We start from the raw sequence: 18,340 nt of genomic DNA on the forward strand, positions 1-18,340 counted from the left end.
TAGAACTATGACTGTAACGTACTTACAAATAGAGGCCTCAGTGAACACATCTGAAGGATGATTGACAAGGTGATGTTGGCAAGTCCATCCTTGGAATGATGAAATTTTTGTGAAAAGAATTTTTTATTTACCGTTATTTGATTTGATTGAATATTTGCAACAAAAAACATTTTATTCTATTTTATACTAAAGATAATGGAAAATTAAAATCTGGACTATCTACTTGCTGTATGAAGCCTGTTTTCCCTTATTGGGGTTTTAGGTCAGTAATGAATCCAGGAAACTTTAAATGCCTATTCCTGTAGGCACTGGGGTGTATACAAAGAAAAATAAGACATAGGGATCTAACTTCAAAGAGACCCCCCCTAGTGTGGAGAGGAACATGGATTTGTTTAACATTTTTAAGGTACACTTCTTACAGGTGTATGTTAATCTTAACATTGAAAATGATTTATTTTTAATACCTCATTTTTAATTCAGTTGCTTTTTGCAAATCTGATGTGAAACTTGCCCCTTGCACGTTAAGTCCTTGTGGACTTTAAAAACTTCTTATTTTTAGTAGAAAGTAAGACCTGGGGTGTAGTGGAAAATACCAGCCTCAGATCCTGGATCTACTCTTCTTTGTGTGAGTTTGGACAAGCTACTTAGACTGATTGCTATCTGCTTCGTCATCTGTAAAACAGTGATAGTACCTGATAGCATTGTTGTGAGGATTAAAAAAGAAACAAAATATGTGAAAGAACCTAGCGTTATGCCCTGTACCATGCCCAACACGTGGTAAGTGTCCTTTGTCTTTCCATTCCTTCAACTTTAGGGAGAAGTAACATTTTGAGACAATTGACCCCAGGAGCTCTAACAGCTACTGGTTTATATGGCTAAGGAGAAAAATCCCAGTAATGGTTTGCTTACACCAGGGTTTCTTGACAGTGACATTATGGCCCTTTTGGTTCAGATAATTCTTTGTTGTGTGGAGGCTGTCCTGTGCGTGGTAGCATGTTTGGCAGCATCCCTGGCTTCCGTCTTCTAGACACCAGTAGCACCTCCAAGTTGTGACAACCAGGCATTCCCAAATGTCCCCCAGTGGGGGGAGCAAAATTAGCCAGGTTGAGAGGCACTGGCCTCGACCCTTCCCCCTGTGTTCTGTGTGGTGAATCCTATCCCTCCGTCTCTTAAAAGCATTTAAGAGTTTGCGCTGTTGGTCAGCGAAGTGCAGAGTATGACCACAGCATGGCTGCTCCATAGTAATGGGAAGGACAAAGACAGAAAAAAGGGTTGGCGGGGATGTGGAGTAACCTGCAATCTCATACTGCTGGCAGGAGTATAAATTGGTACAACTGCTTTGGAAAACTGTTTGGCAGTATCTACTTATGCTGAACCTGGACTTACTTTTTTTAATGTTAATGTATGCAACAGAAATGCAATCATTTACGTACCAAAGATATGTACCAGAATATTTGCAGCAGCAGTATTTATAATCTCCCCCAAATAGAAACTACCTAAATGCCCATCAACAGTATAGTGAAGTGTGCTGCATTAGAACACTGGAATACTACACAGCAGTGAACATGAATGAGTTTTTTTCGCTTCACATAAAAATAAGGATAACACTCACAAACGTAATGTTGAGTGAGAGAATCCACTTACAGAAGAGCACATGGCATAGTATTCTGTTTATACACAGTGGTTAAACCGATGCTCTTAAAGGTTAAGATAGTAGTTACCTTATGGGGTAGTTACTGGAAGGAGACCCAAGGCGGAGGAGACCTGAAAATTCTTTCTGTTAAACTAACAGGTGTGTCTGTTTTCTGGACTGGATCTCAACTGGCTGACAGGGCAATTCTGGAGACAGAAAAATGCTGCATTATGAAGTACTGTGAAGGCAAATTGAATTGTTAATTGAAGATTGGGCCAAACATTGGGACTGTCAGTGATCTTAGCCTTTCAAATGTTAAATATTTGGGACTTTTCCTCTATTGGGTTTCTTTTCCTATTTTTACCATGGGAGTTAGTTCTAGCAAACCTTGCAGGAATACATCTATGGATAATTATAACTCATGAGAATGTGAATGTCAGAATAGCATTTCATGTGAAGATTCTCTGAATGAGGTTTACTAAATCTTGAAAGCACTAAAATCATTTTTGTTTGCAAGAAAACATTTGTGTTGTCAAGTATTATAAGGTACTAATTCTATAACTAACACATTACAGTGTTTTGCAAGAGATATCTCTTTTCTCTGGAATGCAAATTGATTAAATTCCCTTCCCCAGTACTGATTTAATTAAAACATGAGTCCTAGTATGCACTTTAAAATACTATTTATATCTTAAATTCATGTTAATAAAGCAGATTTCCTTTTTAATTATTTGATATCAATTGAATTGGTTTTGTTAGTATTTTATTTTAATTTTTGCAAAGTTTAGTGAGGGTTCAACTGTTAAAAGACATCTGCTGTGACTTTTTTTTTATTAAATAAGATAAGAGGCTTATTGTGTTTGAAACATAGTGTACGTCAGATGAGACTGGCCCACATGCGCAGTTTGCTTTCTCAAAACTGTCTTTGCAATTTAAAACTTACCCCTAGAGGGTACTGTTGTATTGGAAGTTTAAATCTTTGACTTGAATAACTATTTTAAGTTTTTCTTTTTTTAAGATACATATATTTGTACTAAAATCCCACTCTATTACAGTAAATGATTTAGTAAATACTTAATAGAAGTTGAGAGTGTTTTGACTTAGAAGTGGTACTGTTTTATAAACAATAAAAGTCAAGACATACTTGTATAGCTTAATGGCGTTTGCTTTTGTGAAAATTTGACAAAATACTGTATATTTGTCATCATCATTTCAGTGTGAACTATTCCAAGTTAGAGAAATAAGCAATATTTTATGATATATTTAGGAACCCTTTCCTTGAAAGAAAATATAATAACATAGGGAACTTAGATATTCAGGTTCACTTAACAGGATACTTGAGGCATTTGAAAATTGTTTTGTTTTGGTGACTTCTTTCATTTAATAGTTATGTTGTTGAAGGCCTACTGTGTGCAAAGTAGTCTTTATAATCTGGAAAGGGAGAAATACATAGATTACGTTCTAGCCTGCCTTGTTTTAGAATGAAGAGCAGTCTAAACCTAAAATACAGTGGGATAAGGAGATTAATCATAGCTAACGGGGTTTTTGGAGAAGGGGGGGGGGTTTACATGGCCTTTAAGGAGCTACAGAACTTTGCATTTCTTTTTTTGACAAAAGAAAGTTTTCTTGCTTACCACTCAATGCTGAATGCTCGGTTTTCATTTGACCTTTTCCTGTGCTTTCCTCCTCACAGCCTTGTCTTAGTAATTAAGATAATTAGATAAAGACTTGAAAGTGCTTTGACCAATGAAGTGTTTTTACAACAAGCATGATCATCATCTTACTATTGTTACAATTCACATTATTCTGAGGAATATATCCATAAATGGCAGTGGATGCTTCTAGAGATGCTTTTACACATGACATTTTTATACATCCAACTTCTTATTTAACCAATACTTTAGAGCAAGGTATAGTCAAACTTATTTTCTTCCTTTGGTAAGGTCTGCTTTGATTATTATTCACATACCAGGTTAAAGTGATTTTTAAGAAAATAAATGTGTCGTAAGGAGAAAAAAAGCCTTATAAATGAGAGCATTAGCTAAGTATTTAGGTTAGTTAGAATCCTGGGAAGAAGAGAGCAATTATATCCAATAGAGGAACAAAATAGCCCAGTAGGATTATTTATATTTCCCAGGGTCTTTGAAAAGATTATTGTTAGATTTAACATTAAAACATTCCCTTCTCTGCGAGTGCTTTAATGAAAGCATTTTATTTCTTAAAGTGTCTGGAGAGTGATTTGATCATTTAGCTTTTATTAAGCATCTCACAGTTTTAGTCAACTCTCTAGCAAATAAAGCAATTTAACCTAGTAATTAGCCTGGGCTTCCTTCTGTCATCGTTTTGCCATCATTATTCCACAAAGATGCTGAGATGCTGCCATAATGAACATTTATGGAGCACTTATTATATGCTGTGGGGAGCTTTTCTACCAAGAACTGAAGCTTAGTTTTCCTTCCCTCCAGAAGCTTGTGGTCTAGTTTGGGGAATTAATGCCAGTACATGAAATCATTAGTAAACAATAGAAGACAAAAAACATGTACATACATTTCTACATGCTCTGAAAGTTTAAAGTACAGAGAGCCTCTCCCTGTAGACAGTTCTTTAGGACAGATCCCTCAGCATAAACATACTTGAATCTTACAAAGGTCTAAATAAATGTTTGGAATTCTATTATCTTTAGTTGTTAGAGCAAATCTAAATCAAAAGGACATATTATGTTGTTTAAAAATAAGATATATATGATCCATTGCTTATGTCTTACCAGGGTATGTTTTCTCATTACGTGCCTACTTTATAAAAAGAGGGGTGAACTTCCTTCACCTTGGTTATATAAGAAATATACTCTTTAGAGGTAAATTAGAAATACAAAAAAATGTCAGAAATGCCCATTCAAAGATAGGCACTGTTAACATTTTGGTATTCTTTCCAGTCTTTTTAATACGAGTGTGTACTTTTTTCTAAATATGTATATATACTCATAAATATGTAACCAAAATTGGTGTAGAGTGTACATCTTTTATCTCCTATTTTTATTGTTTTCAGTTAACATATGTAGTACTGTTACATAGTATGTACTGTAGCATTTCCTCATGTCATTATGTATTTTTGAAGGAATTATAATGGCTGTATAATAGTCTGTCATTGATAAAGCACAGTCGTAGTGCATTCCCTTATTTTTGGACTTTTAGGTTTTCATTACTATAAACAGAAGGATGAAAAGCGTCTTTTATGTAATTCTTTGACCAAATCCTATTATTTTCATAAGACAAGAGTTCTAGGAGTGGAGTCCAGTGTAAGGAAAAGGATGCAAACATTTTCAACATTACAGGTACATAGCTTAATGGGAAGGCCACACTGCTTTGTAGAAAGGCATTGTCTGTTTACACACTTCACCTACGTAGCAGTGAACACAAATTCCAATGGCATCTCGCCTCACCAGCATTAAATAAGATTCAAAAATCTTCTTGTTTTGTTTATTTTGCAGGTGGAAAATAATTAAAATTTTTAAAATTTGTTAATGAGGTTGAATAGTTGTTCAAAAATGTATGATCTTTCATTTCTCATGTTCTTTGCTCATTTACAAATATTTAGATTCTTTTTTTCTTTCTACTTTTAAGTGTTCTTCATATACCAAGAACATTTATCATTCAACTACCATAGTATATGTTACAAATATATTCTTCTGTTTTGTGTTTTGCCTCTCTACTTGCTTTGGGTGTTTTCAGATGTACAAATACATAAAATTTGTATATGTAGTCAAATTCTTTGTTGTTTTCCTCTATGCCTCCTTTCTTTGATTTTTTTTTTTTTTTCAGGCTTAGAAAAAGGTTTCCCTATTCCAGATTGGATAGTCTGAACATATTGTTAACATGTGGTTTTTAAAGTTTTTACAGTTAAAAACTTTATGATAGTATCTGTTCAGTGCTACTTATTCTATACCCAGTCCGCACCCCCCACCCCGCAATTCTTTGCTTTGGTTTAAATATTTGATAGCTCAAATTTCTTCATTCTTAAAAAAAAACAGATCTTTCTACCTGACTTTTTATGGATAAAATTTAGCTCTGTCTTTCCAATTTACTTACAAGCAATCTTGTTGGTACTTTAATTATGAATATATAAGCCTATGAATGAACTTGAGAAGCATTGACGCCTTCCAATGTTAGGATTTTTGAAATGAATGAGTTGATTATATCCTGATCAGAATCTGGATGAGGGTTCCTCAAATGTGAGGACTTGTGGTCCCCAAAAGATGTTGACAGAATTCAGTTTGAGAAATGTGACGTTAGGTTATCTATTGTGTGCTGGGAGTAGGGGAAGGGTGGGGGTGGGCAATGGAGAATCTGCCTTTGAGAAGTTTTAATCTTACTGATTTCGGTCAACAAGTATTTACTGATGGCCCACTATGTGCCAGATTTATGTGAGACTGACTTTGCAAAGGTGAAAAAGGCATAGCCCTTGCTTTTAAAGCCTAGACTTGGTTAGAATAGAAGTGTGTACGTGCAAAAATGGTAGCACAGAGCAGGATGTAAAGAGAGCAAAGGATGGGGGTCCCACAAGACAAGAGAGACATACACCAAATCTCGAGGGAAGAATGGATGTTTGCTGGGCAGACAAGCTGGAAACGTCTTTCACAAAGAGAGAATATGCACTGAGAAGTGAAATAATGTGGTTTTTAAGAGTAATGTAAGTAGTTCAGTGTATTTGAAGCATAAGGTGTAAGATACAAGGAGCAGGGTTGGACCAGGCACAGGTTGTAGAGGCGTTTACTGCTCACCATCCTCCAGCACCTGGCTTCTCAGACTGTGTGGGTGGATGACTAGAATTTGTTGCTGATTGATACTTTGTAAAATGCAACAAAAGTCACTAAGTATAACTATGAAAAACTACAACTCTAGTTTTTTTAAACTAAGATTTAGGAGACAAAATTACTTTGTCAAATTGCTGTAACAGTTTTGAAATGTTCACTCGTTTCTGTATCTATCTCTTGTGGATACTGACAAACAGTTCTTAAACCCCTCAGTGGACCACACTCAAGTAGCTCTACACTAGCATCCCAGACCTGTAGGAAAGATGTGGCTGGGGGCTGGAATTTTATCCCAGATCATTCCAAACACAAGTGGAGATTTACTCCTTCCTGGTACTGTGTCCACTCAGATGATTGCCACTCAGAGGCCGAGAACCACATTGTAAGTAATACTGAGCCATGAAAGGGAAGTATTAAATATTTTACTCATATCTTTATAACTGTAGTGTTTAAATCTGGTTAAGTCACAATATTTTAAAAAGAAAGAAAACATTCCTTAACTAAGTGTATAATATGAAGTATCTGAAGGCAGGTAAATATTTCGCTCCAGATGAAAGCAAAGGGTCTTAACTTTGCATATTAGAATCACTTGGGACTCTAAAAAAGATGCTGATGCTACATCCCACATCCTCGGATTGGTTTGGGATGCAACCTTAGCATCAGGATTTTTTAACAGCTGTGCACTGATTCCATTGTGCAGGCAACTCTCTCCCATAGGGGCTATGCTAATGACTCCTAATGTTTTCTGATTGAGAACTTACATCAAACAACACAGCACAGTGATTGTACTTCAAAGCTCTCAGTTGAATTTGAATCTGATACTTAAAGATAGTAAAACTGTTATAAGTGCAGTAATCTTGTGTATGCTGGATACTATAGGAGTTTTCTTCCAACCTTCCTGCCAAATACCATTAAGTATTTTAATTATAATTGACGGTAACCTATCTTTCAATATAGCTTATTCAGTATCGAGAATATATAATCTAGCATTATTAATAAACATCCTTATGAATTAAAGCTTGTGAAATCTTGATTTTTTGTTGTTGTTTCATACTCCACCTGCTGCTATCCCAATGACTACTGTTGTTGCAGCATTGATGGCTACAGTATTTGAGTGCTGTATTAATTGCTAGATAAGATTTGATTAGAATAACTTGCAATGAATGGGCCTATTATCCCAAATGCAACTATTGCTGAATTTTTAACATATAACCCATTGAAATTATATATTCAAATCTTAAAGTATTAAAATTTCAGGTCTTGGTCTACGTCCCTTGATATTGATATTTTCTGAATCTCCAAATAGCATACAATAATGTCAATATAGTAATGACATTACTATGGTGAATTATTAGTCTATTTATGGTGCCAAAACCTAGCTTCAAATCTGCAAAGATCAAAACTCCCGGTTCTCCCTCCCCGCCCCCCATTTTGCTAGTGTGTTCTTCGCGTGCTGAAGACTGAATATTCAGTGATTCACTCAGTGAACAGCTTTTGGGCATCTACTTGCTGTGCTATTAATAGATATTGGAGATGCAAAATTTAAGCCCTGAGTCCTTCCAATAAGGAACATCACGGGACCATACTACTAGCTTTTAATATACAGATGGAACAGCTTTCATGTGTGCAAAATGAAAATAATTTTATCCCACCTCCCATCATTTCAAGTAGGCTTTCAGTTTTTGATATGTCAGTCTTATTTGCTTAAATATCTTTCTTTCCCTCTCCCTCGTCCCTTCCCCTTTCCCTCCTTCCTTCCTTCCTTCCTTTTTCCCTTCCTTCCCTCCCTCCTTGTTTTTTTTTTTTTTTTTAAGAAGGTTATAATAGTGGGGGAAAAACACCCTAAAGGTAGTTTTACCAACTATTTTGGGAGCCATGGGCCAGTCATTTAATCTGAGCCTCGGTTTCCTCTACTGTGAAAAGCTGGTACTGTTCCTGCCCTGTCCATGTGAGTTCTGAAAATTGTGAGAGAAGTTACATGTGACATTAACACCAACATTTTTTAATCTACAGATAAAGTGTATAAATGGACATTATCAAACAAGTATAAAAAAGAAAAAAAGAAACCTTACAAAATATGTGTGGTATATAATATGCACCACAGCAAAAATACTTTGGGTTTCTGAAACCCCAAAGTGAAGTTACACCAGAGTTAAATTCCATGGAAGTTTGCTTCCATGATGGATTTTTTTCATTTTTTTACTCAGCTCCTGAAAAAGAAACTTCCTGGGTTTTCTTTTTCCTCCTACGGTTTTGCAGTGGCAGGGCTGCTTCCTGTCAAAAGCAGCTCCACGGCGGCCCCTCGGTACGGACTCTCCACCTCCTCTTTTTCTTTCAAACACTTAATACATTTAGAGGCTGATCTTGTGCAGAAAATATCCCTGACATTTGCAGAGCCCTGGGGATTCGGGCGGGGATTCAGCGCGCATGCTCGGCGCGCGCTCCCGCTGGGAAGAGGAAGCTCGTTTACATACGAGTCATACCACGCATAGCCAGCATGTCAGCGCAGTGAACTTGCAGCGGGCTGCGAGGGACGCCAGCGGGGCTTTGTCCTAGGAAATGTGCTTCGTGCTTTTCTTTTTTACTGCTTTTTTATTTCGAAGAAAGACTTACAAAGACTTCTGAAACGCTATCTAAATGCTCGATTGAGGATACAAAACGTACACCATCTACAACTAAACCCTCGAAGGGTTGGTTTTGTGCGAGTTCCATTTTTTTGTGCGTGTGTGCTTTTTTTTTTCCCCCCTTCTTTTTTAAACTTTTACTTTTACATACTTTGTTTTGATCATCTGAGGCCGGGCCTCCGTCTTTGTGAAGTTTAAGAGAAGAGCCAGGAGCTACTCAGCAATAATTGATTTTTGAAACGTACTCTTTTTGGGGCGAAAGCAAAGAGCTGGTTTTCTGTGCTAGCCCAATAAATGCTATTTATGAAGATGGACCTGTTGAACTACCAGTACTTGGACAAGATGAACAACAATATCGGCATTCTGTGCTATGAAGGTAGAGGTTCTGTTCTAGAAATTGCTATCCTATTGCTTTTGTCAAGGCCACTCTTCCTGTAAGATTCTGAATGCCTTCTGTGCATTTTGCTCTCTTTCTGGGGACTTTACGGTGCTTTGAAAGGCGAGCGGTTATTATGTACTGTTTTCAATACAAAGTTTGTTGTTTGTGTCTTAGCCTTCAGTGGAAGGCTGGGCGTGGAGAGAGGTGAAATACAAACTAAAAAGTTTGCTTTATTCTAGCAACATACTGTTCAAACTTTAGCTCTTTAAAATGTAATTCTTTTTGATTTCTGTTGGTGTTTTCTTTAGAGCAAGAACTTCTAGGACCCAAGTAAAAGTTAAATGTGTCAGGTGATTTTTTGGTTGTTGTTTTGCATTGGTATTTATTTTAAACATATACCATCTACAGTATTTGTGTTGTATTCCAACAGCGCTTTGGATTTTCATGTAGAGGGGAACAGAAAGTTACAGTGAGTTTTTGTTTTCGGGAGCGATTGTCCCAAACAATGAAGAATTTTTCTATTCAGTTTGGGGGACTGGAAGGGCACGCATGTCACAGAGCACAGACTCCCTCTTTGTCTGATTTCCCATTTCCTGTATAGCTCCGAGAGAGTTCTGACATTGAAGGATGTTCCTTCCACACTCGCTCGGTCCCTTGTGGAAGTGATTGCACAACACACCAACCAGAAAGCTAAATTAAAAAAAAGAAAAAAACAACAAAAACTCTGAATTCTTATTGTTTATTACCACTTACTAAGCCATGAGGTGTTTCCCTACTGCCCTGTAGTCTTTCAAGCTATCTCTGTTGGTAGTAAGAAGAGAAAAAGTGATTTCTTAATCTGTTGGAACATTATCTACGTGCGATTTGAAAAAGTGGTAATGGCCTGGGTTTGAGTGGCCGGAGAGGCATGTCCCGGGGAATTCAGCTTGGCAGGGGGAGTGTTTTTTGTTGTAACTACAGACAAATCGAGGAGACATGTCCTTTCTGATTCAGCAGGAGCAGTTTCCATGTTTTCTCCTATAATGACTGAACATTTCTCTTGAAAAAGAAAATGTTGAAGAAACTTGGGAAGGTGAGCCGACCCACTTGTATTTTTCATGTAGAAATCTCAGGCCTGTTGCCTAATCAGTTGAAAACTTACCCTTTTCCCTTCAAGGAAAAAAAAATCTCATTCATGCTGGGTTGGTTGTTTTTTTTTTTTTTTTTTAACTCGATGGATAAGAATTTCATACTTAAAAGTTTTTTTTTTTAAAGGTTTATTATTTTTTTTACTCCTACTTGTTCCACTAATGAGAATATTGGTGAATTGCTTTCTTTGAATCTGCTGCTGTTAAGTATCAACTTGCTTCCGAAGTCACCCGTTTAAAAGGCATGCTTCAAAATGGTCTAAGCAGCAAGTGACTTGTTTCCTGTGAAATGAACTCATTGCAATTCATTTTTTAAACTTCTTTTTCAGTGAACAAGAAATTAAAAACTTTTAAGGCAATTTCTGTTGATTATCATTGAGTAATACGATATTTTCAAAACAAACTATAATGATCAACCTAAGAGGAATACAAGGATTGTTAGGACATTGATACTCCATTAATTTTTGATGTCTCCAATTGGTGGTGGTGAGGAAAGGCTTATGGAGAGTTTCTCCAGGTTGATTTGTTGTTTGTGTAGTATGTAAAATACATGGGAGTAGTCTTCTGTTCTAGCCTCCTTATTTGGGAGGAAGAAACTTTGATTTTGAAAGTTGAGTAGATATGTGGGATGATACGCTATAGTCTGTTTGGCTTAAACATCTGCTGCTATTTTCCTTATTATGAAAGTTAACATTATTTTAACACCAAAATAAATACACAGGAAATGAAGAAAAGCACAGCAAAATTTGAGTGGTGTTTATAGTGGGTTGTTTATGTCCTAGTGGTTTTCTCAGTGTAAACACTGCACACATCTGCTCTGAACTCAAAAGGGTGTTTTGAAGATGGGCATAAATCTTAGATGGGATTTTGTGTGTGTGTGTGTGTGTGTGTGTGTGTGTGTGTGTGTGTGTGTAAGAAAAGTTGCAAGAGTTATTGTTCCTTTAATTCCAACACTAAGAATATTCCTATGAAACATATCAGCTCACCAGCATTCCAAGGGAGTTATTTGGAAGATGGAATGTACAGTTGGTAGACAGCATTTGATTTCACTTAGGGCACAAGCAGGTTTCATGTCTCTAAAGAATAAGGGACAAATTAACTTTCTGAATTTTTAGTTTTAAAAATAAGATGTTGATGGTTATTCTCTAGGTTAGTTGAATATTCCTTAGCTGTATTACACACAGCTCTACTCCGCAGAATAATTCACGTGTCTGCACCATCTTTCTTCAACCTCTCTAGTAATAATTTATACACAGATGGGCCTTTTTAAGCCAGTTATCTTGCAGCATACAAAGTCTTCCTAAAATCTCACTCTGCATAGCTTAAATGTGGACTCTCTGCTTGGTGACTGCTGTCTGTTTGAATGTGTCTGTTTGAAAACCTCATGGTTTATTACCACAGTCCTCAGCAATTAACCAGTTCATCATTCATCACCCCACTGACTGTTCACATTATATCCACTTAAATCCCAGTTTTGCCTCCATCTCTGTGAAAAGGTTATAGGCCAACCTCAGGCTGCCTCTCCCCCCCCAACTCCTGAGACTGCTCCACTAGGAGATTGAAAGCCTCATGAGGGCAGGGCATTGCTGTGGTCACCGGTCACCGCTGTATCTCTCAGCCCTGGCACTGTGCCTGGTTTGGATCTCAGGAAGTGGACAATTAAAAAAACAACAACAGTGAAATCTTTCCAGTCGCAGTTGTAGCCGCTACTGTGTAATTTAGCACTTGATTATATACTGTCTTGTATTCTCTAATTATCTAATTATTTGCAGAGCTATACAGGGCCTTAGACATCATCTACATCTAATACATTGGCCTTGTTTTTGCCAAGGAAACAGGTCCAGATAGATACATTGTCTTTTCACGTTTACTCAGAAAGTTTACAATAGAACTGAATTGCGGTGGGTTTGACTAGTCCACGATTCCTATACCATACTGCCTCTGCAAAATTATTGTATGTCTTTTCCCCTGAGTTAATTATTAGCTCCTTGATGTTAGGGACCTTTACTGCCCCCAGCACAGGGACAACAGATGGGATTACCATGCACAGGCCAGCCTGTCCTGGACTCTTTATTGCTCTGAAGCCAGTTGCTGGTCTAGGTTCCCAAGCAGTTGTGATGTTCGGGAAAGACCGTAATGAGAACTGTAGGGGACCAGCCTCATTGGCATTAGCTGTGCTGGCTGCTTTGGCATTTAGGTTGCTTTATGTATTTTCTGTTTGCGCAGAGGAGGAAGCCCTATGTAATGCCAGTTTACAAAGAGTGTTTCCCCAAGGGAGCAGGGAGCTGGTTAGACCATGGACTTGCCTCAAGATGGCTGACGGTTATATTTACATAATTACTTGGTGCTGAAAACTTAGGTCCTAATAAATGTGCTCATGGTTGGCTGTGGCTTTAAACTGCTGTTAGTGATACTTTAATTATGGGTTAAGAGCCATTAGTGTGTAATTTAGTAGAAGAATTCTCCCCTTTTAATTTAATAGTGTGGTTTATATTGGGAGAAAGTAAGGATACATCGCATAGAATGATCGTCTGAAAGCTTAAGAAAAGAGTATCCTAAGTTCCTCAAATTTTAGAGCTGCTCATTGTTTTGGAACATAATTATCACTTGTTGCATCACGGGCTCCTTTTAAATTTGTTTTCTGGAATTGAGCGGAAAATGCACCTAAGAGTTGTGGAGTTGAGTGAGACTGTGCTAGGGACATGAGAACAAGGCTGGGTGAGGGGTTTCTTTTGTTTTCTGCCAGTCTCACCACTGGCAGTTTAATGGAGCCCTGGTTTCATTGTTCTTTGTCTAATGAGCTCAGAGACGTCTGGAAACTTCGGAGCATTGGGTACTATTAAGGTGAAAAGGCCACAGAGCAGAGCCGTTCTGTACCCGCCTCTGGTCCCCAGCGCTGCATATCAAGTGACCAGCTCTTGGTCCAGGGGTGTATTCAGAGGTAGAACATCTGCAACTATTTTGCTGTGGAAATTCATTTTACTTTAGCTTTTTGTTTGTAGGAGGGAGGGAGGCAGTGAGGGAGGGAGGAAAGGAGGGAGAGAGATTGAGAGAGACGGGGAGGAGCCTGATTAATAAAACATGCCCAGGTGAGCCCCAGAGATCTCCTGAGAGAGATCTGGCCAGTTTGTATTTCTTCTAATTACAGTTTATGAAGGGAAGGTGTGATTATCCCCTCTTTCCTCCTTGCTCCCCACCCTTATTTCTCTACCCTCTTCTGGAAGGATTATTTTACTTGGCTGTTTATCTCCTGGAGCCTACACATGGCTTTGTTTGGGAAGGCAGATTTCTCTTCCTTCCTCCTTCCCTTCCCTATTGTCTGCGTGGCCTCCTGCTCCTAGGGTGCTTAGATTTGTTGCTGTGAAGATTTGTTTTTAAAACATGCCGTAAGATAAAAAGAAATTCCCTATCGTTGTGTGAGAAGATGCAAAACCTCTCAGTGTAGTTTGGTTCTGCTCGATTGTGAGGCTGTTGCAGAAAACTGGGTTTTGTCATACAGAAATTAGATCCAGATCTAGCACTTCTGCATGTACGCAAATATATAAAACCAGTCTTAGCAGGGATTGTTTCTGGCTATGTCTGTTTTATCTCTATATGTGTTAACATTTATTCAGTTACTGTTTATATTTAGTGGTATCTATGTATTGCCTGTTGAGCTCTTTGGAACTATTTTTTAGTCTTGCTCGGCAAGATCAATTTGTCCTACAAAATAGTGTCTCTCCCTCTTTTATTTTTTAATGAACTCATATCAGCCCTCCTACCCGCCACTTCAACCATGGACACTTAATGTTATAAGCAGAGTTTGAAAATGATTTTACTTTCTCCATTTGCACTCCTCACCCCACAGCCTTCCTGAATATTGCATGTTCTGCTAAGTTCTAATGAATTATTTCCATCAGTTTACTTGGTTATCTTGCCTTTTCTGCTTTTTTAAAAAAGAATTCTGTAGATTGTTTGAATTTCAGGGCATTGTATACAGGATACGTTTTAATCCTAACAATGTGAATCACTGCTTGTTGGAAGAATGTTTATTTACCCTAGATAAAATAGAAAATCTATTCTTAAAGTTCTCCTTCGTTTGTTGCTATTTATGTGATCTTTTTGAACTCTTAACATTTCACCCATTTGTTTGCAAAGAAGGCGGTAAACATAAACTGAAATATATTTAGTAAACATATTTCCTTCCTCCAAGAGGAACTCACTACTGTCCTTTTGTCACTGAACCAGCCATTCTCTTCAACATTTGTGGAATGCTTACACTCTGCTAAGGAATGCATACAGTCTTGGGGTTGGTCTTTCTCTGTCACTGTTTGACTCTGTCTCTCACTCTGTCCCTTTCTCAACAGTTTCTGTTATGAACTATACCATATATACATAAATGTGCACAAGACTTAAGTGTAGTTTATAGTTAAAAACTAAGCAGCCTTTGTAATCATCACCAGGTCAAGAAATATTATAGTAAATCGCCTCCTTCAAGGAGTCTCTCCCAATCACAATTCCTCCCAACCCCAAGAGGTCATCACAAGTATAACTTGGTTTTTAAAAATTCCTTTACTACCTATGTGTGCAATTCTAAACAAAGTAGCTTAGTTTTGTCTGGATTTTTGAGCGTTATACCGTGTTTCCCCGAAAATAAGACCTAGCCGGACAATCAGCTCTACTGTGTCTTTTGGAGCCAAAATTAATATAAGACCCGGTCTTATTTTACTATAATATAAGACCGGGTCTATATAATATAATAATATAATATAACATAATATAATGCCGGGTCTTATATTAATTTTGGCTCCAAAAGATGCATTAAAGCTGATTGTCCGGCTAGGTCTTATTTTCGGGGAAACACAATATAATTGAAACTATCCTGTAAATCTTCTGTTGTGTCTTTGTTTATGAGCTCTCTTTTAAAGATGTGGACATGTCGTAAGAGGTTGTCATTTTCCTATGATGCCAGCTTATCTTAGAGTCTTGGGGAACGAACCTTGGCTGTGGAATACATGTGGGAGCCCCAGCCTTCCTTCTTACTCACCTGCTGCTCAGTTGTTTATTAAATAGCACTGGTGACACTTGCGTCTGAACTTTTTTCAGTCAGTGTTTTTTGTTCATGGTTTTCACCACCTGTTAAAGCCCTCCACCATCCATGCTGTAATGGAAAATTATGTGTTGGAAAAATTCTGCCCAGTTCTGGGGAGTGTAAAGTGGGGGACCCTTCTGGAGATACATAGCTTATTAATTAGAATCTGAACAGCAACTTTAGCTCCGCATTAATAAGCAATTTGCTTAAAGGCTGAGACTTGTTACAAGTCAACTTTGTTGCACTGCCAGGTTTCTTTGGATGTTAATCCGGGGACTTTTAGATACACAGAGAAAGCTTAAATTGTTCCAGGATTCAAACAGTACTCTACATTGTATAGAGATGGCTGTTACAGAGCAACAACTATCTCAAACAATAGCCTGCCTTATGTGCCATCTAATATTATGAATGAAAGTGGATCATCCATATGTATTGCTCTTGATTTTTATTTTATATCTGCTTTGCATGAAAATAGTTGCCTGCTACTTCTTCTGGGCTAATGATTTGATTTTAATAGAGTGAATTCCAGAATTTAATGGTTTTGATGCAGATGCACGCTGCCAAGCAATTTAGCAAAGTTGTTTACACTCCTCAAATCCAGCTGGACGGTGTCTCTGCTTCTTCCTGATAGCAGTTGAGGGAGTGATGAGTGCAAATTTCTGGACGTTCTCCCCCCTTTGAAAACAAACACATCTTCCATTATGTGGCAGCACTGTTAAAGTGACAAGGGATTAATTTTAAAATTTATTTTAATGTCAGCAGTTTTTTCCTGTACCCATTTTCTCTCATTCTTACTATGTGTGTCCTTTCAAACTATTGTTTTTCTGATGAGTAACTGATAAACTATTGGCTGACCCCACAGAGAACCCGTGTTTTATTTCCCTGCTGAAAAGCTATGACCTCTTTGCCAATGTTTAAAATCACCCAGGAGAGTGATTTGGTAGCTTTTTAAAAGGAATATGTAATAGCAGCTGTATCAGGTTTTAAGTTCTATTGAGTAGAGAGGGTAAAGGGGATGGAAAATAGTAGTCATTCTTGGTATAAAACCTATGTAAAGTTTTCTAGCACTGCTCTGCTGAATTCACAATTGGGAACAATTACCACCAACTTCTGAAGACTACGATGGGAGCCCTTTTTCTGTTAGAGGGTTTATACCAATAAGAGACGGCTCATATTGGTAGGAAGAGATGAAGTGCAGTAGAGTTTCAGAACTAACACTGGACATCAAATGTTGCTCTTGGTGTCCTGTAATATACAACAATAAAAAAAATATAGACTATACGTACATATATATGTGTATATATATGTATGAATATATACACACTGTACTTGTCCAACAAAGAGAGAGAGAGGGAGAGGACCTTAAAGAGCTGAAGGAATTCTTATACATCCTTTAAGGAGAAAAGGGAAGAACCACCACATCCTGGCTTTCCCACCTGCCAACTCTTCTGAATCCAACTCCATTCTTCTTTCCTTTCCCTTAGGTTCAGTGAAAGGCTAACTCTTCTGTTGGTGCTCACAAGTCCCAACCCTTATGGTCTGAGGGACTTGTCAGGGATCTGTTTCTTTTCCAGTTTCCTCTCTTCCTCTTCTGGGTCTTTCTCTTCATCATGTGCTCATGCACAAGTCTCTCCCAACTTGAAAACAAAAACAAACCCATCTCTAAACCTTGTGTTGCCCTCTAGCTATTAGACACTAAGTGTTCCTTGCCATCCAAGTTATCAGAAGAAGAAGGTCAATGTGTTTCTACTTCCCTTCTGCCCATTCTCTTCTCTATCCACTGTCATCTGATTTCTGCTCCCACAACTCCATTGAAATTGTTCTGGACAAGGTCACTAAAGGATATCCTAGTTCAAGTTCACTTGACACTTTTTAGCCCTCATCTTAGTTCATCTTTGTGCCATTCAGTGTTGACTCATTCCAAATTCCTAAAATTCTGTGTCCCTTGGCTCAGATACTTACTGAGCACCCATGCCATGGGGAACAAGGTCCTTACTGGTCAACAGTGTCGACAGGGCCTCGATGCAGCTTCTGGTGGTGGGTGGGCGGGAGGGTGGGCTCATAAAGAGTGAGACAGGCTGATCAGCATTGAAAACAAACTATGGTTGCAGCTTGAGAATAGATTGGAAGGGAATAAGGAGAGGACATAGAAACAGGAGAAGATGTGACCTGTTGTGGTTTAGGCAGGAGGTGGCGGTCACCCAAATTATGGTGGTGGTTGTGTAATAGGAGAGACGTGGATAGATCTAAGAGGTATTTGGAGAGAGGACTGACAGGACGTGGTGCCAGACGGAAGCAGGGGGCGCAAGACAAGACATTGAGGGCGCCGCCCAGGTTGCCAGCTTGTCCGAGGGGGTGGGTGGTACTCCCATTTGCAGAGATAGGAAACACAGAAAGAAGACTGGGTCCTGGGGAGAGTTCATGACTTTAGTTTGGGATACGTTGAGTTTGGAGGATCTTTGAGATTTCAAAGAAGAGATACGTTTTAGAAAGTTGGGTAAATGGGTCTAGATCTCAGAGGAGAGGCTGCTGCTGGAGATACTAGTTTGGGATAGAGAAAAAGAAATGAAGCTTGGGCAAGAATGGTCACCTAGGAACAAACGAAAGAATGAGAAGTTGAAGAGGTCATAGGGACTCTTCTTTTAGGTCATCATTAATTTTCTTCTTTGTTACAAAAATAATCCCGTAGCTGGCCTTCC

General features: G+C 38.1%; 1 protein-coding gene across 4 annotated transcripts in view; it reads left to right on the top strand.

Annotated features, from left to right (window-relative positions):
* VGLL4 (vestigial like family member 4) overlaps nucleotides 1-18,340 on the top strand; it is a 141,297-nt gene that overhangs the window by 55,131 nt on the left and 67,826 nt on the right. Inside the window, exon 1 of one of the 4 annotated variants that reach the window (XM_033132497.1) lies at nucleotides 8,906-9,440. The exons of the other annotated variants lie outside the window; for them this stretch is intronic. Coding sequence (XP_032988388.1) covers nucleotides 9,359-9,440 — 82 coding nt within the window. The 5' untranslated portion in view covers nucleotides 8,906-9,358. Of the gene's footprint in view, nucleotides 1-8,905; nucleotides 9,441-18,340 lie in introns of those variants that run through there. 4 annotated transcript variants of the gene reach the window in all.

Source organism: Rhinolophus ferrumequinum, chromosome 17 (assembly GCF_004115265.2).
Source record: "Rhinolophus ferrumequinum isolate MPI-CBG mRhiFer1 chromosome 17, mRhiFer1_v1.p, whole genome shotgun sequence".
NCBI lineage: Eukaryota > Metazoa > Chordata > Mammalia > Chiroptera > Rhinolophidae > Rhinolophus > Rhinolophus ferrumequinum.